The sequence below is a fragment of the Mus pahari genome, chromosome 23, assembly GCF_900095145.1.
Source record: "Mus pahari chromosome 23, PAHARI_EIJ_v1.1, whole genome shotgun sequence".
NCBI lineage: Eukaryota > Metazoa > Chordata > Mammalia > Rodentia > Muridae > Mus > Mus pahari.
The window spans coordinates 30,234,908-30,260,536 of NC_034612.1; the positions used below are offsets into that span (position 1 = coordinate 30,234,908).

Below are 25,629 nucleotides of genomic sequence, written 5' to 3' on the forward strand. Positions count from 1 at the left end.
AGAAGAAGAAGAAGAAGAAGAAGAAGAAGAAGAAGAAGAAGAAGAAGAAGAAGAAGAAGAAGAAGAAGAAGAAGAAGAAGAAGCAGAAGCAGCAGCAGCAGCAGCAGCAGCAGCAGCAGCAGCAGCAGCAGCAGCAGCAGAAGCAGAAGCAGAAGCAGAAGCAGAAGCAGCAGCAGCATCTACTCAGGATGAGAGACAGGCAGAAGCTTCATCTGGTGGGAGCAGAAGCTCCTCTACCAGCTCTGTGGAGGACCACAAGAGGATCCAAGAGGAGTCACTCAATAGGAGGCCATGGACTGTGAGGGGACCAGACATGTGCGAAGATCACACAAGACTACGGTCCCCAGTACTCACTTCTGTGACATCCATGTGACTCAGAATGTCACCCAGAAAGGCCGTCAGACAGCCCTCGACTCCAATGAGCAGCCAAAGCTCTAAGAGAGCATGCACACACACTGGGGACCACACACTGTACACAGTCCTCAGAACCCATGTCTTTCTCCATATGCGACCACAGGACCTGCACTGGGTTTTTCTTTTTCTTAAATCTAGGCATGGCTAAGAGGGCTAGCTACTCTTGCAGAGGACCAGGGTTTAGTTCCCTGCACCCAGGCTCACAACTACCTGTTAACCCCTGTTCCAGAGGATTCCACATGCTCTTTAAGTTGGGGGTGGGTACAGGTGCCTTTAATCCCAGCACTCAGGAGCCTGAGGCACATGGATCTACAGAGTGAGTAGGACAGCAGGCAGCCAGGGATACGTAGAGAGACCTTGTCTCAAAGAAAGCAGACAAAAAGATTTAGTTATTTTTATGTGTGAGTATTTTGCTTACATGGATGCATGTATGCCCCGTACACACACACACACACACACACACACACATACACACACACACACACACAGACACACAGGACCTGAGCTTATGATGAAGCTGAGGATGACACTGAACTTCTAATCTTCCCCCTTTTACCTCCATAATGCCCAGATTCTGCACATGTGCCAATGCATGCCATGCAGTGCTGGGGACGGAACCCAACACTTTGTGCCTGCTTAGGCGACCGTCCTACTAGGTACCAGCCCCTGCTACCAATTCATCACACTGTGAAGAGCATCTGCCTGTGAAGAGCATGAGCCTGTGAGGTGCTCCTTTCTGTCTGGCTACAGAGAGAGGCACTATTTGCAGCTGCTCTCAGAGACAGAGCATAGAAGAGTGGTGAGTACAAGCTCCAGTCTGACCCAACCACAGCCTCTTTGGGGGTAGAGCCTCCCTCCTGATCCACAAGCTCCACTGGGAATAAGGCACAGAGGGTAAGGAGGAGCCATTAGGGGAAAATGGTAATCAAGAGAAATGACTGCTTAATTACACTAGATTTCGGGGGTGGGGGGAGAGTTGCATGCCTGTTAAGACCGAAAATAAATCCACATTTCTAGCTCCCTGAAGTCTATAAAATATTGGAGACCTTTTATGGTTGTAATCAAAAACCTCATTTCTCTAGCCACTGCTGGCCGGATCTAATTAGGGTGAGGTATGCTAACGACACAAGCCTGGCCCGGGACGTTGCTCCTTGTGGTATTAATTGCATTTAAAGAGGAAGCATGAACCACACTCATGCTCACTAATTAGTGTGAGGTTACTAATTAATAACACAAAGTCAAACTGCCTTTGTCCTGCCATTAGCGATTAGCTCGATATGGCACGGCTCCCCTCCTACTACTTGTGAACAAGCTTGGAGTCAGATCCCAGCGGGCAGAAGGCTAGATGCTGCAGGGGTCAGGCAAGTAGCCGGGCCATGTCCCTGCTAATGCTGGACACTTGTGATTGCTTTACATGCAGGTAACACGAGCCTCCTTCTCAGGGCCAGACTGGCACTGGTTCAGCTGGCCCTTCCTGTACAGCACACAGCCTCAGGAAGGCAGAGAGGGCCGGGAAGCAGCCTCCCAGCCAGACAGCTCCAGGGTGCACTTGCTCCTTTCTCTCTGGCTCTTCTCCATATGAAAAAGAGCAAGCAGATCACAGAACCCCAGTAAGGGGGCGGGGGGGGGGGCAGGTCAACCAGTGGAGGGTGGACCCTGTGCCCATGCACAGCTGATCAGAGGGGAGGGGGCTTCCACAGACTGAAGGTAAAGCAGGATGACCAAGAGGCTCCGCTGGCCTCAGCAAACCCCTGGGAAACCCTACTCGAAACCTTCCTTCTACAGGCCTCCTCGGGACACTGAATGGCAACATCAGCTGCATCTCAGGTCCTGCAGAGGGTCCGGGACTTACAACACAGGGGGAGGCTGGAGATGCAAGTTTAAGCCTAGAAAAGGAAGCAGTTGTGGTGGGTATGCCTCTAACCCGAGCGCTTGGGAGGCTGAGCTAGGGGAGTCATGAGGTTGAGGCCAGCAGCCTGGGCTACAGACGTGACCCTTACTCAAAATGCCAAAGCCAGGGCTGAGATGATGGTTCGTTCGGTCAACGAAACACTTGCTTTACAGCAAGGAAGACCTTGATTCTGACACTCTGAGAGCCAGGCGTGGTGGCGCATGTTCAGAATCCCAGCAGTGGGGACACGGGAGGTGGAGAGAGTCAGATCCCTGGAGGCTCATGGACAAGGTAGTCTAGCCTAGGTGCCAACGTTCCAGGCCAATAAGAGAACCTGTCTCAGACAGTAGGGGGAGGGCCTGATCTCACACGCAGGCACACACATGTACACTCACACAGGCGCACGTGCATTCAAATACATATTTACAGACACAGAGAAACACAAAGTAAGTAGTAATAAAATGGAGGAAAGAGATGTAGTGTCAGCAGCAAAGGCGGCTGTGAGGGCAAGAAGAGAGGGCGGAAAGGGTTTTCAGAGAGAGGATAGCTTCTGCCAGCCAATGACCCAGGTGACCACATGAGAGCCACTGTTACACATAGCTACTTAAAATAAAGGTCCCAAACTCAACAGGACTCCTGACACGTGGTAAGGCTAGGCATGTAACTCATTGAATACACTGTCCCACAGAACGTTGACCCTGATACTCAGGTGGGCTGCTCTGGAGAAACCTCCCCCACCAAGCCCAGTGTGGCCAGGAGGCAGGTGAGGAGGCATCTGGGGCAGCCAAGCCTCAAAGGTCAGTGATAGTTGGGACATGAACACGGATCTGCCAGGCCCCATCGCTGCTGCACCTCAAGGCCTTGCCTGAGGCCAGGGTAGGGCTTACTCAGCTGGCAAAGATGGCACTGAAGCCTCCAGCACCCGTGGGAAGGCTGGAGGCTGGGAGACAAATACCAGTTGTGTCACAGGTACCCAAGCACTGCCACTTCTTATTTTTCTCTTAAGTGGGAAGGAGAAGAGAAGAGAAATAAACACTGTGAAGTGACCTGAGATTAGGCAATCAAAGGCAGAGATCAGAAACTGGGCAGAGGAGACAGCTCTAAATGGAACCCTAAACAAACATGAAGGAACCCTGCCCCGAGGGCCTGCATCCTATTCACCAGCATCAGAGATTGGGCATCTTAGAGCCTGTTGCATCTGCCCTGCTCTCAAGAGTCAGAAGCAACGAGAGTCCTGCACTGGCCATGGCCTTGCTTGGGTTGCTACCGCTGTGATGAAACAACATGGCCAAAGGCGAGAAAAGGGTTTACTGCACTCATGGTTCCATGAGAGTTCCTCCCAAAAGCGGGATCTCAAGCAGGGCAGGAACCTGGAGGCAGGAGCTGATGCAGAGGCCATGGAGGGGTGCTCCTCATGGCTTGCTTTCAGGACCACCAGTCCAGGGATGGTCCCACCCACAACAGGCTGGGCCCTCCCACATTGATCACTAATTAAGAAAATGCTAGGGCTCCCTCCTCTCTAATAACTCTAACTGTGTCAAGCTGATAGAAAACTACCACACACAAGGATGGCTCCCAAGTCCCCTACAACCAGAGCCTCTGCAAGAAGGCAGGGCTAGCACTGGAGCTGGCAAGATTGAGCAGGGAGAAAAGCACTTGAACTACAAGCCAGAGGCCCTGAGTCTGATCCCCAGCACCCAATAAAGCAGGAGGTAATAGCAAGTGTCTATAATTCTAGCCTTCTTACAGAGAGTGAGAGATGGAGACAACCTCATAGGACAGCTAGCTGGGCATACAGTGGCAATGAGACACTGTCTCAACCAAAGTGTAAGGAAAGGATTTATGCCCTCTGACTTCTACATGCCACCATCCTCCCTCCCTCCCTCCCTCCCTCCCTCTCTCCCATACACATACAATGCACATACAAACAAACATTAAAAACAAAACTGAGAGCTGGGCCTGGTGGCGCAGGCCTTTAATCCCAGCACTTGGGAGGCAGAGGCAGGCGGATTTCTGAGTTCGAGGCTAGCCTGGTCTACCAAGTGAGTTCCAGGACAGCCAGAGCTATACAGAGAAACCCTGTCTCGAAAAACCAAAACAAAAAACAAAACAAAACAAAACAAAACAAAACAAAACAAAAAAACCCAAAACTGAGGCAGGGGTAGAAGGCTAAACTCATTGAGACCAAAGCAACACAGGTTGAATCTCACTCTGCCGAGGCCTGGGGCCCTGAGAGTCTAAGCCAGTCTCGGTGGGGGTCCAGCCACTACTGCTTTCCAGGGACTCACGATGAGAGGACCAGCTTAGGCCTCAGTTCTCTGCCCCTTAGTGCACCCTATATTCCCACACAGCTGTGGAAGTTGTGAGCCTCACTAAGCTCAGGAGCTACCTAGCACCAAGGGCCGGCCTGAGAGCAGCTTCTGCACCTGCCCCTAAAATGGACACAAGGCTCACAGTTCCTCCAAAGTGACATGGGAAGCATGAGACAGAGCCAGGCAGTCATGCTCCTGTGCAAAGTGCGCCGTGGGTGACGGCAAGCTGCTTAGCCACAGAGCCCTAGGCCTGGCATGTGCTTAGTACAACTCATTTCTAAATCTACTTGGCCTTGTGTACATTATGAAAACAAGGCCCTGGGGTACATTCCAATTCAGGTCGACACCGAGGAAGCTACGAATGTCAATGCGCAGAGCATCAGGGTCTCCCCAGGCTGTGCATACTGACGCTCAGCTCACAACCCCCCCCCCCAACAGACACTGCACGTGGCTTCCCCAATGGCAGCAGCAGACAGGCCACTGCTAAAGGAGGCTGAAGCACTTGGAAGCACAGGGACAAGCCCAAGAGGCCATGTGTGGAGAGACAAGGGCTACCACGCTAGCCAGCCCACAACCAACACTGCCTGGATAAAACCAGGTCATACCATACCTGACAACGTGCCAAAGTTAAGGAAACTCACCATGCCCACTGACAGACACTATGCTCCACAGTCCACAGACTCTCTTCCACACTCACTGTGGGATGTTAACATTCCACAATCTACAAAAACATTCCCTCCATGTTCCCCACATTCTAGACCATAGGCCTGCCTGGCCTGCCACCTCTGACCACAGCCCCAGTTACCTTTCCCTCCTTCATGCTGCCTTAACTGTCAGTTACCAGCTGACTGACACCTTGCCGCTTAGCCTCTGCTTGGGCACAGTCTGACTCCCATGCTAATGACAACACACTTGGTAATGGGCAGTGGACACACCCAGCATTGCACAACCTTCCCTGATTCTATATTCCAAGAAAGTCTTTCCCACCTCCAGATTAGAATCTCAGCCCCGACCCAGAACCCTCACATTCGCTGCAAGCCAATCCCACTTGTGAATTGTAACCTGCATTCTCCAAGTCCCAAAGGGAAACCCTACCTGTGTTATCTGACCTGTAAGTGCTCACACACCTATGTTGCTTAGGCTGACCTGGCCTGACCCAAGCCCTTAGGCATAGGCTCCCAAATCTCAGTTTCCATCTCAGTTCCCTCCACTCTAATAATACGGGGAAACACCATGGGCACACAGGAGGGTGTGCCTGAAGGCCAAGACCTACTGGAGGAAGGCAGGACTTCTCTTTGTCTGGATTCAGGACTCAAGGTGGTCTGCCCTCAGGCTGCCCTTCACCACACAGCACCAAGTGACCCCCACCTCAGTACTCACCGTGTCAGCTCTCTGCTTCTGAACCCCAAGCTCCTCCTGGGCCTGAGACAGCTGAGCCTATAAGACAAGACCAAGAAGGTTAGAGTTGAGAGGAGATGCCTGTCAGCCTTGGGGTACAGGGCCTCCACTCCCCCCGGGTCTGTCGGGCCACCCTAGTAGGCCCTATGTGATATGAAATTCTGACCATACAATCCTTGCTGGGTGGTCCAACACTGGGGTAAGTTGGGGTGAGGAGGAAGTCAGCCAGCTGAATCTTGCATCCTAGCTTCCCACTCTGGAATCACTAACTGAGGTGGTCCTGCTGACACAGGACACTGCCCAGAACACGGGAGGCTCCCCAGCACTGGACAGACTTCAGAGGAGCAGGGGACCAGCAGGGTCAACTGGCCAAGAGTACCCAGAGCCTCACACCAGGGCCCAACACCCAGAGGAAGATGGCTTTCCTGAGGCTCCCCAACCTTTGCTTCAGCAGCCCCATGAGAGAGCAGGCCACTGGAGGCTGCAAGCATAGACTCAGTTTCAGTTCAGAAGCTCAAAGGTCAAAGAGCATAGACCTTGGCTCCAGGGTGCCACAGTCCCCCTCTAGAATGGCACACAGTCCTCTCTGACCGAATCCACTGTGGTTCTCACAGGCCCTGCTAGACAGTAAGGCCCTGGCAGGCAGTAAGCAGCACGGCCAAGATGCTTGCCGAAATCTATCCTGACCACCGGTGGGCTGCTGTGAGCCATCTATAAACGCATTCCACTGTGCACTAAGCAACTACACAGCAAGGATGTGTTGCCCTCACTGAGCAGGAAGGGTACTGCCCAGACCAGAGCAACAGTCACTCCACTGTCGGCTCTGCAACAGGCAACAGGACTCCTTCTTCCTTTCCATCTACTGTGATCTGGCCCTCTTCCTCTGGGGACTACCACAGGCTGAAGTGCCCTGCAGACATCAGGGGATCTCAGTGTCTACGGATACCATGTCCTGGCATACCATGTCCTCCTGTAGAAGAGTTTTTCTTAGGAAAACGGGTCCCGAAGTCAAACACCATGTATAATTCAGTGAGTGGCTGGTCAGCAAGCTTGGCAGGATTTGAACCCAAGTCCAACCTGAGACTCTCAAAACTGAAAGAACTGTAAGGCCCACACATCCATCACACCACTCTCATTGCTTTAGGAGGAGGGACGGAGGTCAGAGACTGACATCCCCGCTACCTGACTGGCCTCAAGGACACACACTGATCTGCTACAAAGCAGTGAGGAAAAAAATAAACAGTGTGACAGAGGAGCGGGCAAAGAGGCAAACAGACGGCTCCCAAAAAGGAAACGCACAGGCGGCAAACACACAGAAAGGTAATTAACATGGTTAGCAATTAGCCAAATGCAAATCAGGACCAACAGCGAAACCACTCTGCAAAGACAGGGCTGGCAGAGCCCAGGAAGTGCTGGGGCACTGAAGGGAAAGGATGGGAATTAAGCAAGTCTCAGTGACGGTGACAGTGGCAGTGAGACTGAAGGAGCCCAGACCTGGCTTTTCCTTAGGGTTTAATGTCTGCATATCAAGCCCAGGTATGTGCTCAAAGGACTGAGAAAGGCTGAGAAGATGGCTCAGCAGAGAAAGCATTTTTCCTGTGACCGAGAATCTGAGTTTGAATCCCAAAAGTCCATGTAAAAGCTAGACATACACAGTAGCTCACATCTGTAATTCCCGTGCTCCTGTGTTGAGAAAGATGGCAGAGACAGTAGACTCTCTGAAAGGTCTCTGGACAGCTAGCTGGGTATACACGGGAACGCAAGCCCCTGCCTCAGAAAAGTAGAAGGCAAAGATTGACACCTCAGGCTGTCCACTGACATCAGCATGCATGCACCCATGCACATTTGAGCACGTGCAGACACAGGGACACGGGGACACAGGGAACAGGGACGTACCTTTGGCTGTAGCCTTGGCCATAGAAGGATGGTAAGTGGGCTAGAGAGATGGCTCAGAGATTAAGAGCATTGACTGCTCTTCTAGAGGTCCTGAGTTCAATTCCCAGCAACCACATGGTAGCTCACAACCATTTGTAATGGGATCTGATGCCCTTTTCTGGTGTGTCTGAAAACAGCTACAGTGTACTTATGTGCATAAAATAAATTTAAAAAAATTTTTTAAATAAATAAATAAGAAGGGTGGTAAGTGACAACCTGCCCTGTATGACCACCACATCTATAGATAGAAGGGGGGCTGGCTTTCACTGCAGCTTCACCAGCACCTATCCACACCTGCAGCAGGTGGTTCCCCAGAAGACCACTGGGAAACACTCACTCCAGAAGAGCAAATCTTGCTGGGACCGTAGCCCAGAGTCAAACACCATGCCCACGACTCGGCTCCTCTATCAAGGGTCTCATCTTTTGGATCAGCCAAGCATGGTTAGCAATAGTACTGTTATAGGAAGAGATTGTTGGGAGAACAAGACATTTCTGTCACCACGTCCTCATGCAGAAAGCAGGGCTCCTCTGAGGTCCTGGGGCAAAAGGGATGGCTGGCCATGATCATCATACTGTTCTCAGAAGGGACAGAATGTACAGTACTATCTGCAGCTTGACCACAGAGCCTCTGGAAAATGCTGCTTCAGCCACAAAAGGAAGACAGTGGAGGTGATGGACCAGACCTCACTGGAAGATACAATGCAGAGCTGAAGACGGAGGATGAGGTGTAATGCCCAGCAGTGGGAGATGGGCAGTGCAGGGGTCCACATTACTGTAATCTAGACTGAGGAAGTATCTCATGGCATGACAGTAAGTGTCCTGCCCTTTGCGGTGACATCAGGGCCTATATGCTCTTGCTTTCTCCTGAAACTTCTAAAGAGGGACAGGCAGGCCTTATGCAGAAAAACAGCAGCATGGCACCTCAATCCACCAGCTGTCCCTCATCTGCCCACAGCTGGCCCACACAGAGCCATCGGCTAACTCAGGCAGTCACCTCTCATCCCTCTGTTCACATGGCACCAGCTACCTGCCCTGCCCAAGACAGTACTACCACAAAGGGCGCAGAGCCTGGCTTTGAGGCTACACACAGGGATGACAGGCTGGCAGACTGCTCCAGAAATGGTACCAAAAGCAGCCCCCACTCAGGCTCTGCCAAGGCAGACAACAGCATGAGGACAGCACAGATGTCCTTGGTCTCAGGTGTGGCCAAGGTGGCAGGTGGGCTAGTGCACATTTGCTACTCCAGCCAACCCCTGGAGACGTGTGTGTTCAGACAGAAGACCTGGACATGCGCCACCTGTGACATTACATCCAGCACAGAAGCCTCTGCAGGGCTATTTTTATCCTGAAGTGAGAAGTGGCAGCCTGATGATCTAGCACCCCTGCAGGCACACAGACAGCTCGGAGTAAGCAGGAAAACCTGCAGGTAGGGACAGGCTGGGACGAGCCATCCCAAGGAGGGGCTTGGTGCACGTTCTGCAATACCACGGCACAGTATGGCCTGGCTGGGAAAACCCAGAGAGTAGGCCATCAGCCCCACCTGCACCCAAGAAGACAGGGGTCCACCCAAGGTCACAGTTAACACTGAAGAGGCTGGGTCTTAAGTGCTAGGCTTTCCCTTGGGGTGTGAGTGTAGATATGGATGCAAGAGCTTCTGGGGGCTATAGAACAAGCCAGCCCCTGAGCAGGCAGCCAGCATGCTTAGCCATTCAAAGCTGCAGACAGAGGTGTGGGCTATGGGGGTGGAAAGCATCATGGGCAGGAGTGGGCTACGCTGGCGTAGAGAAGACAAATGACCCAAGTCTGCTCCATCCCACGCTTCAGGGTTAGTGACTCCACAGAGACCCCTTGACTAGAAACAGGAGGCTCCCAGCTCTAGCCCACAGCCACTGGCAGAGGGCCTGGCCTATCAGTGTTCCCACTAACCCTGCGGGGATGCCGACAGAGCTCAGACTGGGAACTGTGGCTGTGGCCAGGATCCCAATGGCTGCCTATCACCCAGGTGACCTCCACAAAGGCTGATCTTGACCTCTGACCTCAGCTCTTAGGGTACTTGTCTTCCATCTGTGCGATGGCCCAGCGAGCTGGAACTATAGTGCAGTGTAGAGCAATTACCTGGCACATGCATGGCCCTGGGTTCCTCCAATCACTCCCTGCATCTACTCTCAACTCTTTGGAGCTTCTCTACTGTGTTTCCCCCACAGTGTAGTCTTCTCACTGGAGAGCAGCATGCCAGCATGTTTGTGAAGGAGCCTCCATGTAGCTGGTCGTGCTGTAATCTGTTTTAATTAAATATGCTGGAAACACAACTCAGGTGACTCGTGGCATCCAAGTGCCACACACTTGTATTTATGGCTCCATCGACAGAGGACTCGTGACATCTGCTTCCAACCTCCGCAGCCGCTTTATTAAATGGAATAAATAAAATCCGGGCAAAATGGCAGCAGCCCCACTGGGGACAGGCTACTGGGAGTCTCCAGCTCTCCATTTCTAGTTTGTTTTGCTGAAAATGATTTTGCTGGAATCAAAGCATGCTCCATGCTGGAACTGATGACGGATGTTAGCCTGGGCCAGGGCTGTGCCGAGAGGACGATGGCAGTGGCTGGCTGCCTGCCTGCCTGCCCAAGGCAGCCCTGAGGCTGGCACACCTGCCTTCCCACGCAATGAGCATTCCCTCCCTGGTCAACCATGGGAAAGCTATATCCAGTGCACAAGAATCCATGGAAGTGCCTGTTGACCCCAGAGAAAACAGGAGCTTGAGGTGAGGGTGGGTAAAGAAAGGCAACTGAGAAAAGCCATCAGAAAGAAAAAGACCGGAGGGCAAAGTACCTGCTGCACAAGAATGAAGACCTGAGTTCCCAGCCCCAGTGCCCGTGGAGGAGGCCAAGTGTGGCAGTGCACATCTGAAATCACAGTGTGGGGAGGTGGGGCGAGAAGAATCCCACGAGCTCACTGGCCAGCCAATCCAGCCAAATCTAAGCTCCGGGTTACGGTGAGAGGAAAGCCCCGATGTTCACCTGACTGCCAAATGTGCAAATACTGGCATGTGCACCTATGCATGCACGTGACAGCACAGAGAAAGAGAGGACAGGCAAAGAGAGAGAAGGGAAGACTAGGGGCAGAAGTAGAAAGGAAAAAGGTAAAGGGGTGGAGAGACAAAGAAAGTAGGGAGACGGTCCCACACACCCAGGAGACACCTGAATCACCACATGTCCAGTGGTGTTCTTCCTCTCCTGGGAGCCCTCCCTCTTGGCCTGTCCCCTGAGGGTGGATTTGCAGTCAGACCCTACACTGGGGTGTTCTCTGGCTCACACCTCTTCACCTTCTCAACTCAGATCTGAACAACACAGGCAATGTGGGGGCTCCCTCTCCATTTCTTGCTATGTAACTTCCCTGGAAAACCACTTGCCTCCCAGGCCTGAGCGATGCTTACCAGCTGTAAGGCACTAAGGGACCTTTAAGAAAGGAGTTCCACGAAGTTATGAAACTTTTACTGTGTCAATACAAGCAGCTCAGCTAATAAACTCCCGACAAGACTTTTAATGCTCTCTAGGCACGAGCTATTTGCAAGCGTCTGGTATATGAACTTCTCTATCCTGGAAGGCGATGGCAAAGCTACCATCTGTGGCTGCAGCTCCACCACTTACGCAGCAGGACCAGTGGCTGGCACCTTGGCCGAGGAACACACCTGTGCCAAGACGAAGGCCCACCCGTCTCTCAGCCACTCTCTGGGCATTCAGTACCCAGGAGGTGCTAAGCCCTCTATGGGTGTATTTCCCAGATACTGGGCAATGAGTGAGGTCTCTAGAATGTACCTACCAGGGATGGCAACATGCTCATGGGTGAGGCAAACAAGAGACGGGAAGGTTTGCCTGGGACACTTAGCCCTGTGCCCAGGAACCTGGAGAGACCCTCACCAAGGCTGTGCTGGCTATAGGATGTATCTACAAGCTGGGCACTCAGAAGTGGCAGGTGATGTGTGCCATCTTGACTAACAGAGTGGCCTTAGATGGGTAGAGTGTACCTGCTGGACCCCAGAATGTGATAGAACCAAGCTGTAGCTGTCTAGGCCCAGTAGTGCTCTCCTCAAAAGGGTAGGGGCTGGAAATGACAACAAGGCCATAGGTCTTCATGTGAAGTACACAATTGTTGAAGTTTGGTCTGTTGCTATGTATTGTAATGAGAAATTCTGTACCCAAAGGTCTAGGTGTACGAGGATATTCTCATGTTTACATTTTTTTTGCTGTGCAAACCTTGTTCCTTGATTTAAAACAATTGGTTAAATAAAATTGGCTACAGCCAATTACTGGAGAAACTTCTAGTAGGTATATTTGGAGTTCCCTGGTTGAGGGTGGAAAAGAGAGAGGAGTGAGGAGAGAGCAGGAGAAGAAGGAAGAAGAACAAGAGGAGAGGAGGAAGCCACCATGAGAGGAGATGGAGCCATGAGCACGGAGCCAGGAGAAACAGCAAGTATCTGGGGTACGCTGGAGAGGTAGCCAGGCCAGCAGGTAGAAGAGTAGATTAGGGGGTGACCCCTAGTAATTGTCAAAGCCAAATAAAGTAACCATAGTCCGAGTCTCATTTATCTGTAGGCCAGCTGGAGATAACTTAAAGTGGCTGTATGACCTGCGGGGCTGCCGATGACCAGGGTTAGGGCTGTAAACAGCAAGTCGTATGGCTTCTGTAGGAACAGCTTCCTGGCTCACTGTGGCGAGGGCTCTTTCCTACCAGTCATCCTCATAAGTCATCTTCAATTCCTAGAACTGACTCGGGACATACCCCTCCCAACTTACCAAGGCCCCAGAAGCCCACATCTGCCTGTCCAGAGGCAACTTCTCCCTCCTTTGGCCTATGCATAGCTTGCCTTCTATGACCAAGCAAGGCTGTTTGCCCATCTCCCTTCTCACTAAATGGAGACTCACAGAAAACCCAACTGTACATTGGACTCTACAGAGCAGGTAACAGAATGGAAAGGAGTCGTGCTCGGGGAGGGAGTAGCCTCCTAAATCCAAGCTCCAAGACAGCTAGGAAGTCGAAAGCCAAGGCCACCCTTGGCCAAAGCCAAGGTCCTTCCAAGCTCCCTCCACAACAGACCACCCAGCTGTGGGACTCTCACACCTGCCTGCTCCTTGCCTCTGATCAGTATGTGCCCGGGTTCCCATCATTCCCTTCTCCAGGCCATCCTTTCCTGCATCTGACCTAATCCCCTCCAGGCCAGTGGCAAGGCCCAGAAAGCAGTGAGCCTGTCTGCTGCCACCTGGTGGAGGCAGAAGGTGTACCGTTCCCCACTCCAGTGGCTTAGGACAACCAGGCTGGCTTCCTCCTCTATAGACTGCTAAATCCAGCTACTATTCCATCCTCAAAGGACTAGGTCTGCCAGACCTTGTGCTCCTCTAGTGGAGACAGGGAATCCTGTGACTAACTGGGCACAACTGTCTCTCCATGACTCCTGTGAAAACTTGGCAAGCATCTGAACACATGGCCACTCTAGACAGCAACGGTTGCATACCCAGCATAACTAGCAGAGCCACGGGCTGAGGAAAAAAGCCACTAGGGCTCTGCTCACAGGAGCCTAACTCACCACAGCCATGACACCAGCACACCTAGGCCCAGAGGAGGAAGGTCACTGAGGGCAAGCCTGCTTCAAGAGGCCAGAGTGCCCATGCACAGGAAGACCAACTGTAACAGGAATCTCCAAGGTGTGTATGTTGGGGAGGGGGGCTTCTCACCCTCCCCCACCTGGACTAACCTGACGAACACTCACAGTGACGATGATTATGAAATATCAAGAGCACCTTGCTCCACTCAGCTGAGCCCCCAACTGGCTTTCCAAAGCTTTGGGACACAAAACAGGAGGAAGAACCTGCCATCCTTACATCCTGCAGGGAAAGATATGTTGCCTGACATATACCCATGAGCAGGGGACAGTGAGATGCTGACAGGGGACATCTATCTGCTAGAGCTGAATCCTGACAACACTGGTCACTTGACACAAAGCATTGGCTGTGCTCAGACTATCATCCTCCTAAGGACCTATGTGGAATGCATATGGCAGCACAGATGAGACCTCTCAGTGAGAAAATACCAGGGAACTGCAAGGTGTCAGAGAGCGGACCTGCAAATCTCTCCTCGTTAGCGTTTCTCATGGAGCTAAATGTGCTGTAATAAAACAGCTTATAACACACTTACATCGATGATGGCATAGCTCCTCCGTGCAAGGACAATATAGGCCCAATGTGCCTGGTGAGAATCTCATAGGCAGAAAGAACAAGTGGGCAGCCGCGACTGTGACCTCTTTATATGGTACAGCCTTGCCATAAGTCATCGCCAGAGCTGAAGCACAGCAGCTTCTACTCTAGTCATGCTCTAGTATTGCCATGGTGAGACCTATAACTGTCCTCTGAGCTGTGGATCCAAAGGTTCTTCCTTACTTTCCCAGATAGGTTACAACACTGTCATGCATTTCTGACTGCTCCCTCATGGGATCCCACACCTAAATGCTATTGCACTTAGTAGTTATCATGGGTTTGATTTATGTATTTACTTGTTTGTTTGTTTGTTTGTTTTTGCAATAACTAGGAATTTAATACAGGGACCACTGAGCCACACTTCCAACCCCTCACTGGGGGATTCTAGGCAGAGGCTCTACCACTGAGCCACACCCCTGCCCTTAGTTAAGCTATATCCTCCACCTTCTTTTTACTTAAGACAGACATTAAGTTGCTCAGACTAGCCATAAACTCACTCTATAGCCCAGGCTGGTACTGAACTTCGCATCCTCATGCCTCAGCCTCCCACTTCCCTGGTGGACTACAGGCCTGTGCCACCAGGCTAGCTAGCTGTCTACTAAACATTCCCTCACCAAAGGCTCTGTTGCAAGCCTAGGAAAGGGCCCTGCTCGGTGTGGACTCAAGTGCTCTCAGGAAAGGACATATAGCCATGCTGTCACCCTGGCTATTCCTTTAGACACTTCTCCAAGTAGACAACCATGAGCACTAGCTGGGTGAGGGTTGAGTTGTCTGCACAGAATGACTGGCCCCAGCAGCACCTCTCTGGGAGTCTGCGTCACACCAAGGTCAAGGACAAGCCAAATAGATGTGAGAATCAAAACCAACAAAGCTGATGGGACACAGAGTGTGACAAAGGCCTTGCCTAGGATGCTCTGCAGGTTGGCCATGCTACAGGGCAGTTCTAGGTTTGTGCACAGGTGCCTGGTGGCTTAGGTTCAGTCCTGGGCCTTCTGGGTTTCAGTTTTCTTGTCACTGAAATGTGGACAATGACAGTCCTGCTTCTAAGGTCACCCCCAGAGTCAAGCTGAGAGATACAAGCGGAAAGGGGGTAAAGAGCAGGCCCAGGCGGCCTCTGGGGATGTGGCTGTGTGGTTCTCCCAACGGCAGGGTCTCACCTCATCTTGTACGGTCGGTCATGCAGCCTCTCCAGAGAATGAAGCAAGCCTCCCCACTTCCGCTGCAGGGAGAGAGCATGCAGCATGCAGGAGCTCAGCCCTGGCACAGGCTAGCCGGGAAGGAGAGGCCAAGTGCCGTCTGCACTGCTTCCCAGTGCCTAGCAGCCTACAGAGGCCAGAGAGTTACTCTTTTCCTTAAAATGGAACATTTTCTCTACCTTCACTCCACAAAGCCACATGAGACTTCACAGAGGGCTCACAATACTGCAGGTGACAGAGAGAATAAGAAGCCACAAACTACCTGGAAAACGCGGTGCCATCCTCTAGACAGGAACACCACAGGAACCTGCAGCAAGAGGAAGCAGGCTGCCGCAGGGACCACATGGCTACACAGCACAGACTGTCTTCAAGGCACCTGGGAACAACCTGGCGGAGGCCTTGCCTTACCCTGAAGCGCCTTGACACCCACCTCTGCTGGCTGGGGTTACCTGGAACCCACTAACCACCAAGTGCTATATATATATAATATATATATATAACAAGTAAAGCAGAGCACATACCAAAATAACCCCCACGGCTGCCCTCCTCACACACACACCATAGCCTCTATTTGCCCATGGTGCACACCTACCTCCATCTCCGAGCTGTGGGCATGTACCTTCTGAACCGTGTCCTCGGCCTCCCACAGGCGCTGTGTCAGCTGGGTTGAGTACTCAGTTTGGGTCAGCTCACTGTCGTAGGATCCCAGGATGGCACGCATGCCGTCTCTCTCCTGTAGACACAGATGGTCAGGTCAGGGTGGGGACGGTGCGTGAGGTGGCTTGGAAGCCTCAGAGGTGTGAGCTTCAGAGTCCCTGCACATGCTCAAAAAGCTCAGGACTCTGGCCTGCTTCCATCTGCCAGAGGTGCACACCTCCAGAGAGCCTGCAACAGAGGTCTAGGCCTGCAGAGCTCTAGACTCAGTTTCACTGGGTCGGTGAGCCCTGCCAACAGTACCCATCTCAACCATTCCAGGGAAGACACCAAGCTGGGTGTGAGCTCTGAGCGCCACCCAGAGCAAGAACACAAGCTGGGGAGTAAGGCCCAACCCTTCCTGAGCAGACTCAGAATCCTTGACCCTGTTCCAATGCCCAGACACTGAGGCTCCAGAAGCAGCCGTGGCCTCAGCGAGTCCCTCACATCCACAGCGACTCATGGACATATGAGGGCACCAGCCTATCCAGCCATATTCTACACAGAGTAGGAGTGACAGCTGGAGTTGTGCCTAACCCTCCTCAGCAAGTCTCTGTACACTAGAGATCCTAAGGTTGACAGCCTGAACCAGCAGTGGAGAGATGCTGCAGAGACTGGGACCAGGTTCTCTAAGATGTTAGAGAGGGGTCACAGGAGCTGAAGAGGAACGCCTTCCACCCTGCCAGCAAGGAGCCCTGTAGACATGCAACCTGCCCTGTGTGGGGAGCCAAGATGCTGTGAGGGCCACATATGGGGTACAGCATTGTTAGGGAGACTGTCTTCCCCAGGGGTGCTCACTAGGCTCTGTTAGACATGGATATTACTCCTAGGTTAAAGGAGACCCAGCCCCACAATCCCAGGCACAGGCTGGCAACTCCCCTCCACCTGACGTCACCTTCTCAGAGTTCCATGAGGTGCACAAGTGAGAGTGGCCAATCCTCCTTGGAAGTCCAGGTGTGCCAGGACCCAGCCTCACCAACCTCCTGTGAGCATCACCTTGGGGACAGTGAAAGGCTCTTCATCCCGCAGGTCTGGGCCAGCCCAGCTCTGTGCATCTCACTGGATTCCAAGGTGTGTGTGCTGATGAGCTGTGTGCCTTCTGCTTAAGTTTTTTGCCCATTCATGTAGCCAGCAGTGAAGATGCTGGGGACAGCACAGCTCAGGAAGAAGGGGACAGTTCCAACTCCAGCTCTGCTCTGAAGCCAGCTATCTAGTCACCCCAGGTCTCAAAGCCTCCTTCAGCAAGAAAGTGGTCACAAGGCAGCTGTGTGGATCAATATAGCTGTGGACAAAGTGTCCAGTGAGCTATCCTGTTGATAACCATTACTCATGAAAACATAAGGATTTTATTACCATTGGCAAATGCTGTCCCGGCACAATGGCCAGGATGTGTCTCCTATGTGCTCCAGCACATCCCTTCCCAAATCACACACTCAGGAAAAGGTCAGGGTGGCCAGCACAACACACTCCCTCCCATGTGACCTGCATGGTCTGTCCACACTGGGAGAGGCTCGGGGGGGGGGGGGGAAAGAATGACATCCACAGACTGGCTCTTTTAAACTACATAGGCACCAGGAACAACACCCATGGCCACCAAGGACTTTCCCATGAGGCTAAGGTCCTGACTCAAGACTTAGCCACCCTCAGCACCAATACTGCCTATTCTTAAACCCCTCTATTTAAGAGGGTTGGGATGCTGGGGTGCAGAGAACACCCTACCACCTCTCCCCCTTAGCCTGTGGGCCTCCAAAGCCTCATTGGAGATCTCTTCCCTCCCAAGCTGGGGACACAGTTATCACCCTGGCATAGAATTCATAATTAGTGAGTGCCAAAAAATTCAATAAGTGAGAAATTAAAGTACCAAATCCAGCTGGAACTGGTCACCAGTCTGGGGGCGATCTGTTTCCGCGGGAAGGTTTATGAAGTGCCATAACTTTATTGAAATCCTATATCTTCCCATTGACTTTTATCGTCTCGAGCTGGTTACCCAAGTTATCATTAGCAGAGTGTCAATGCCACGAGAGGCCGGGCGGGGGATTTCCTTTCATCAACAAACTGTAATTGTCTCTTTTATTGATCGGTAAATCTCCCCGCTGCTGCCTTTCTCTGGGCTTCTCTCCTCGAGTGTCTCCAGGCTGGCACAGAAGAAAAATAGAACTGGAGAAGTTTGCTGTTTGTATCTTTTCAAGGAATGGCCGTCACAGTGAGGGTGCTGTGTGGTGAGACTGGGTAACGGCTCTTTAATGAGCAGTGCCACTCTTGCCTTGACTCCACTTGAGCAGGCACAGGCGATTCTGCAGCACAAACAGGCGCCTAGGTGGCACCCACAGAGCCCTAAAGACCTGCTTGCCAAGCACCAAACAAAGTGGTATTTTCCACTGAGTGCTTCTCCTCCGGTACAGAACAATCCTGTTTGAAAGCAATCAAATTTGCTCACCGTGTAATTAATGGCGAGGAGAAAGTGCTGCAGACAGAGAAAGCCATCAACTGAAGATGGAGACCTCGAAACCACCTGAGACAATTAGAGGGATGGTCTGCTGCCTGGGCAGAGAGGCCAGTGGCCATCAGACATCGGTGGTGGTGACATCAGAGTAAAATACCTGTTGGTATGATGTAATGTAGACAGGCTGGAGCGATGCCTCAGTGGGTAAGTGTTTGCTGTGCAAGGGTAAGGATCTAAGTTATCTATGGGGGCCCAGCACTCATGTAAAAAGCCAAGTGTGATGGAACTTGCTTGTTATATTAATACTGGTGAGGTGGTAACCCCAGGGCTGACCAGACTAGACACATCAATGAGCCACAGGTCTCAGTGACAGACTATGTCTAAAAAGAAAGCAAGGTGAGGGTTGCTGCCAAGATAGCTAAATGGTAACATTTGCTGCTAAATCTGAGGATCTTAATTTTATTCCTGGGATCCTCAGGAGGGATCAAGTTGTCACCTGACCTACAATGGCCCCTACACAAATATATACACACAGGCACCAACCTGTGTATTGAGAGGGGGGTGGAGGATGGGAGGGAGGGAGAGGGAAGGGAGGGAGAATAACTACAGCATGTTGCATGAACATTTTCAACCCATTCCTAGCTAGAGAAAGCAACAACAGACCCAAAGAAAGGACTCCATCCATGTCCAGAGTGGTGGGTTTAGTTTACAGGAGCTAAATAATAAGTTTAGCGGGTTCTTTCAAAGAAGCATAGGTAATGGGGGGGAGGGGACACAGCTGCATCACCAAAAAAACTCACCCAAGCATACAAATGACCCCACAGAGCTACTACATCCTTAGAACTCTCTGCCCAGCTTGCAGACAGCTCCACCAATGAGTCTCCTCTCTCCAGAAAACACTTCCTGCTTACATAACACCAGAAAGGGGTTCTTGAGCCATGTCTCTTCTGAGTCTCATAAGTTACAACCCAATACTCAACCCCATGTCCTACCTGAGCCTTCCGCCTTCCTCTACAGGTCAATGTTTTCATCTTGGGGTGGGGCGGGGGTGGGGGAAGAGAAAGTGCTGCACAAAAAACTAGTAAAAAAAAAAAATCCAAGGCCAGGGGTTCATAGTGGTTTTCTAGAAGAGAAACTGAGGCACAGAAGTGTAGAATACATTGTCTCAGGAGCCAGGAACTCCAAATCCCTGCCTTCCGGGACCTGAGCCTCCTGACAAGGTCCTTTCTCCACTTAGGATGAACTCAGACAGCCAGAGTGGAGTGGGGGTGAGGGAAACAGATGACCATCACAGAACAAGCAACAGCCAACATGGGCATCCCTACTCCGATGCATGCTCCGAGAGTTCTATGTAGCTATCATTGTGTCGGAGGAAGTCCTGTCACTTACTTCTGATCCACCAGTATGCGCACTAACCCATATCTGCATAGAGACAGCCCCACTTAAACCCATGGAGGTGCTAACAGTACAGCCCAGCAGGCCTTGGGGCAGGGGATACAAGAACAGACCAGCGGACAGAGCACTAAAAAGACAGTAGGCGGTCACAGGGGACCCGAGCACGCAAGCTGCGCCTGCTTATATCCCAGCCAGAGGGCACTGTGGATAGTTCCCAAAGGGCCTTGCCAGAGAGTGGACGTTAGTTTCTTTCTGTTGCTGTGATGGAACGCCACATACAAAAACAATAATGGAAGAATGGATTTGTCTTGGCTTAAGGTTCCAGAGGGGCATAATAGGGGCTGAGGGTGGGGGGTCAGTCACAGCAGCAGAAAATTGAACAACTGCATCTTCAACTGCAAACACCAAAAAGAGCACAAACTGCAAATGGGCAAAGCTCTACACTCTCAAAGTCTGCACCCTGTGATACATCCTCAGAAAGGCTTCACCTCCTAAAGGTTCTACAACATCCACGAACAGTGCCACCAAACAGGACCAAATGTTCAAATGCATGAGCCTACAGAGCCCATTTCTCACTGTCCAGAAATAACTCTTGACCAGCCTGGGGCACACTGTGGGAAGGAGGCGTCAATGTGGGGTAGATGATCAGCCTGCAGAATGTCTCAGGCCAAAAACACCACAAGGCCTACACTGGCAGGACATAGGTTTGCTCTGTAACCTGAAGAATATAATCAGCCTCTCTGTACTGTGTAGAGGCAAAGTGCATGGATGATCTTGGAAATTCAAATACAGCCCTCTGCAGGAGGCTCTGGCCTCAAGCCACAGCCTCCAAGTGGCACGTCATTCTGGCTGTATGGGTGTGGGCATCACTGCCATCCTCTATTCTCTCCCAGCTGCTTTCTCCGTGTCAAATACCCCTGCTTGGATGGACATAAGTGACCTGAGAGGCAGGTGTATGTGCTGCCCCAAAGCCCACTCAGGCTATTGGAAAGGCTGCTGTCGGAGGGCTATACAGGACTCGAGGCAACCCTTGTCACTCCCCTCCCTCGCTAAAGGGAACTGGGTTGGAGGCATTTTATGTTGGCACAATGGTCTCTCCATAGACCCAGAGACCCCCACCCCACCCCACCCCACAGAAGCAGCTGAGAGCAGAGGCTACAGGCAGTGCAGGCATGTCTCTTTCTCCCCTCCCCTCCCTTCTCCTCTCCTCATCCTCTTCCAGCCTCCCCTGCCAATGCTGATTCACTGGACCGCCCACTCATCACAGTTCTGCCTCTGAGGACCTCTATGCATGGCTGCTCTCTGCGGGCATCTCCTGTGGTTCTTTCATAGCCCCACGGCCTTTCTCCTTGTCTAGGTTCCTCCACTCAACTCATAGGCACTCCACAAGGCTTTCTTAAGAAAAACTAAGTCATGAGCCTATACCCCACAAAGAGCTGGTCTCATTACATCCCAGCACTGGGAGCTGCTGGAGTCCACCCAGCTCTGGGCATCCCAGCCCTGCTCCCTGCCCACTCTCCCATCATGTCTCTCAGAGCCATTCACTGGTCAACCCCAGATGAGTGAGAGCTGGAGGCATGGGGGTGTCCACAACAAAATCAGTTCCTGGTAGATAACTTTTTAGTGGGGCGTGGTGGCGCACGCCTTTAATCCCAGCACTTGGGAGGCCAGCCTGGTCTACAGAGTGAGTTCCAGGACAGCCAGGACTACACAGAGAAACCCTGTCTCAAAAAACCAAAACAAACAAAAAACCCTAAAAACCTCTTTTTACAGGCTCATCTTTATCGGAGGCCCTGGCTGTGTCCCACTCTAAAAGCTGAACAGATGCAAGAGTCCATGGGCCCTGCCCTAGGTCCCCAAGCATTCCGGCCCCACTGCTTCCAGCTCTGGTCATGCTGCCACCTGGGCTTGTTCCCTGACACTTGTCTCCACTTAAGGAACTCTTCAAGATCCCGAGCTTCCCATCCTCTTTAGAGCACCCAGGCTTCTCTCTGCAGCCCATTCTGAGGGAATCCTATAGGCCAGGAGCATAGGCACCAGGGACAAGAAGAATTCTAGCTCTACCTGGCACATACCCTGGACACCCACACTAGTGGAGAGAGGTTCCCAAAAGGCAGAGGAAGACGGGCCATGTCATCATACTGCTGGATGCACACCTGCAGGAGGGTGACGCCGCCAGCACAGCTCTGGTGCTTCCGGGACCCACGCAAGCTTCCACTCTGACCCACCACAGCTGCCCCGAGTGCTGGGGCAGCGAGACGCGCCTAACCAGAGCCAAGAACACAGTCCTTTTCAGGGTTTCTGTGTTACCTCTGCCTGCCCCTTTCCATCTGGGACTCTCTAGAACTGCAAGCAAACTCAGGCAAAGAGAGAGAGAGCTCGCAGGGTCAGAAGAGAGGCCTTCCACGGTGCAGCTAGTCTGACACTGGTTGTCAACTCAAGGGCACCTCCACCCATCTCTGTGAGGGCTGGCTGCTCACCCCAATCAAGGAATTGGCCTCTCAAATTCCAGGGGACCCACTGTCCACAGATCCCAGATGAACCATGACCCAAGGGAACAGTGAGTTACCACGTGAGGTAATCAGCCAATAATATCCATGGCTGGTGCCATTGGTAGGGAATGAACCTGGGCCCAAGAGAAACCTCCCTGGGGACCGTCTGCAAAGCCATAAACTCCCAAGGTCTGGAATACAGCAGGACTCTAGCAGGGGTAGAATAGAGACTGTAGTGCCTGAGCAGCAAGGCAGTGAGATGAGGGACCCTGTGTCGAACAGCCCTAGCTAGCCACAGTGATCAAACTTCCAACAAGAGCTACCACCACACCGAGGATGACAGCCATATGTGTGCCTGCCTTGATGCTGGGTAGATAGGAAAAGCCACAAAAGTCGAATGCTGAGAGTCTGTGACCACAAGCCTACATGCAAAACCCCAGAGCTGGAGGTAACTAGTCTGAAATCACACTCCATGGAAAGTCCAGACGGAAACACCAGCAGAAGGCATGGGTCCTGCAGGGAGGGGAGAATCAATCGACTCATTAAACACCCATCCCTCCTGCCAAGGAGAATTAAAGGCTGACAAGGAGGGTACAGAAGCAACCATCCTTCCCCCCACTCAGTTCATCACTGTGCAATCTAGTGAGTTACACAGTAGAGCCACTGAGAATCTCAGATTGGAATTTAGGGGGAATGGCACTAAGACAGCAGGGTTGCTTTGGGCTATGTGATGGTTAATCTTGGTTGGCAGCATGGCTTGATCGCAAATGGACTGAAGGACAAAGTACTGACAGATCTGTGGGGGGCATTCTTGAGGTGACTTGAAGTGGAAACACCTGCCCTCCCAGTAGTAACCCAGATAAAAGAAGGTCCCAGAAGAGAGCTCGGCTCTCTGCCAGCTTGCCTTTGTGACTCACTGGCAAGTTCATCTACCCTGTGGCTGCCGTGCTACTTCACCGGCATCAGAACCCAGCTTCCTCTGGCTTCCAACATGGACTAAAGAGCAGTGACTCTCCAGGAATCCCCTAGGCTTCCAGGGCCAGGCGGAGGCTGATGAGACACTCAGCTCTATGGGCTGCTGTGCAGCTGCTAGGCCCTCAGCTCTTCAGTTAAGGCAGCCACTATACTTTCCAGACCATTGTGTAAACCAGTCTAATAAATCCTTAGACAGCGGGAGTGGGGTCAAGATATAGTTAACTGCACTACAGAAACTATGCAGGGAGAAAGTGGAGGGCCTGGGGGCAAACTCCAATAAATTCAAAACAATGGGAGGAAACTGTCACCACGATAACTTTAAGTGGTACATATAAAGTACTAAGTTGGAGCACAGAAATTCAAATGGGAAGAATAAGCAATGAAGACAAACTAAACATGCTGATTAAAAGACGAAGCTCATACTGTGTAAGAAAAACAAGTGTCCACTGCAGAGAATTTCCAGAAAATAAATGATGCATGGTGCAGGCAGCCAGGGAGAGTGGCAGTCCAACAAAATTGAATAAGACAAAACTGAAGGCTAAGGCCTCAGCAGAGCTGGATCTTACTCTACTGACCCCTGGCCACCAGAGGCTGGGGAGGAGGGACACAAGACAAAGAGGCGCACTGAGCAGCAACCAAAGGCTTAATTCTCCAAAACCACGTGAGCTGCTGATGAGGAAGGGGCAGTGCCAGCCTGGAAATGTAAAGCCACCACTGTCACAGTGGAGATGTCAATGTGTCCATCAGGGAGTGTCCACCATTGACACAGTGGAGATGTCAATGTGTCCATCAACGACAAGTGAATTGACAGCCAGGGATTAGACATGACAAGTGAAGACCGACATGACAAAATCTGGTTTGAGGTGTGGTTGGGATGGCACTTTCCACACAAACATGAGGATCTGAGATATTCCCTAGATCTGAATCCTGGGCTAGCCTAGCCCTCGTGGGGCACTGTCTCAAAACAACATAGGCTGGTAAGCGGCTATCAAACCTCAAGGGAATGACTAAAAGAAAATTAACTTGTTTTTAAAACTTTAACAGTTAAGAAATTTAGCAAGTGCTAGAACATAGAAGACAGAACACAAATTCCAAATGAAGAATCATTGAGAACTACTTCAGAAAACAAAAAATAGTTATCCTGAGAAGCAATTCTGTAGACTGTGAACATCTAATATATTTGTGAAGTTTAAAAAAAAAAACCATATTTTCAGCAAGCAGAGACTAAATAAGACCTCTTAGAGAACATGATGATATAAAGATAAAATGACAAGGCCAGCGTGGTGCCTCTGCAGGTCGCCCTGCAAGCCTTTCAGCCCAGAATGCAATCCCCTAGAACTCAGGTAAAAGCATAGAAGGGGAGGACTAATGTTCGTAATCCCCGAATTCACAGTGATAGGAAATGGGGGGCAGGAATGGGGGAAATCACCCAGGAGCCTGAGAACCAGCCATCACTGCAGAAACCACACCAGAGACCCTGTGTCACCAAGTTGCAAGGAGAGAACTGACTTGTGAAAATGGCGCACTGACCATCCTGAGTCCATGAGCACACACGAGCACATTAAAGAAGCAGACAGACACAAGGACAGCAGCTTCCTGTCAGGAAGCACGCAAATGTGAAGAGGATTTGAGCACAGGACTTTAACAGCCCACCTACCAGGTGCCTGGTAAAACTACCTGTCAAGGGAAAAGAGAGAGTGACCTGGGTCACTGTGCCAGCATCAGACTTGCCCGGCAGGAGTCCCAAGAGCTTCACCACCACAAAGGAAGGGCGGTCCTTTATGGAATAAGGACAAGAAGGAAAAGTGAGGGCAAGGTAAAATAGCTGACACTCCTCTGCTCCACTCCTCACAGAGATGATCAAAAACAGTCAAGAGCACAGACTGCCTGCTCATCTAGAGAACCAGAATGCAATTCCAAGAACCTAGGTTGAACAACTGCAAATCCAGGAAATCTGGTGCCCCTTTCTGGCTTCCCCAGTCACCCACAGCACACACACACACACACACACACACACACACACACTCTCTCTCTCTCTCTCCTTTAAAGTCAGCACATTAGTTGACTGCAGTGCCCCTGGGTGGTAAGTAAGGATGGTTCAGAGAGCTTGATTGAGATCATCCCCTGACCTATAAAGTGACTCAGTGTTGTCAACCCTGGACTAAATTATTCCTAAATGTCTAAGACCAACACTCAAAATTAATCCCACCTAGTGACACAGGCCTGTTGTTCCCATT

At 51.5% G+C, this 25,629-nt stretch overlaps 1 protein-coding gene across 3 annotated transcripts in view; it reads right to left on the minus strand.

Annotated features, from left to right (window-relative positions):
- Positions 1-25,629, minus strand: part of Mad1l1 (mitotic arrest deficient 1 like 1) — a 306,462-nt gene that overhangs the window by 111,497 nt on the left and 169,336 nt on the right. For 2 of the 3 annotated variants that reach the window (XM_029533893.1, XM_021186613.1), the window contains exons 12-13: positions 15,987-16,127; positions 5,998-6,054 (exon numbers count right to left, since the gene is read on the minus strand). In XM_029533893.1, the coding sequence (XP_029389753.1) occupies positions 5,998-6,054; positions 15,987-16,127 (198 nt within the window). Of the gene's footprint in view, positions 1-5,997; positions 6,055-6,181; positions 6,261-15,986; positions 16,128-25,629 lie in introns of those variants that run through there. The other variant, XM_029533895.1, reaches the window with a different exon arrangement.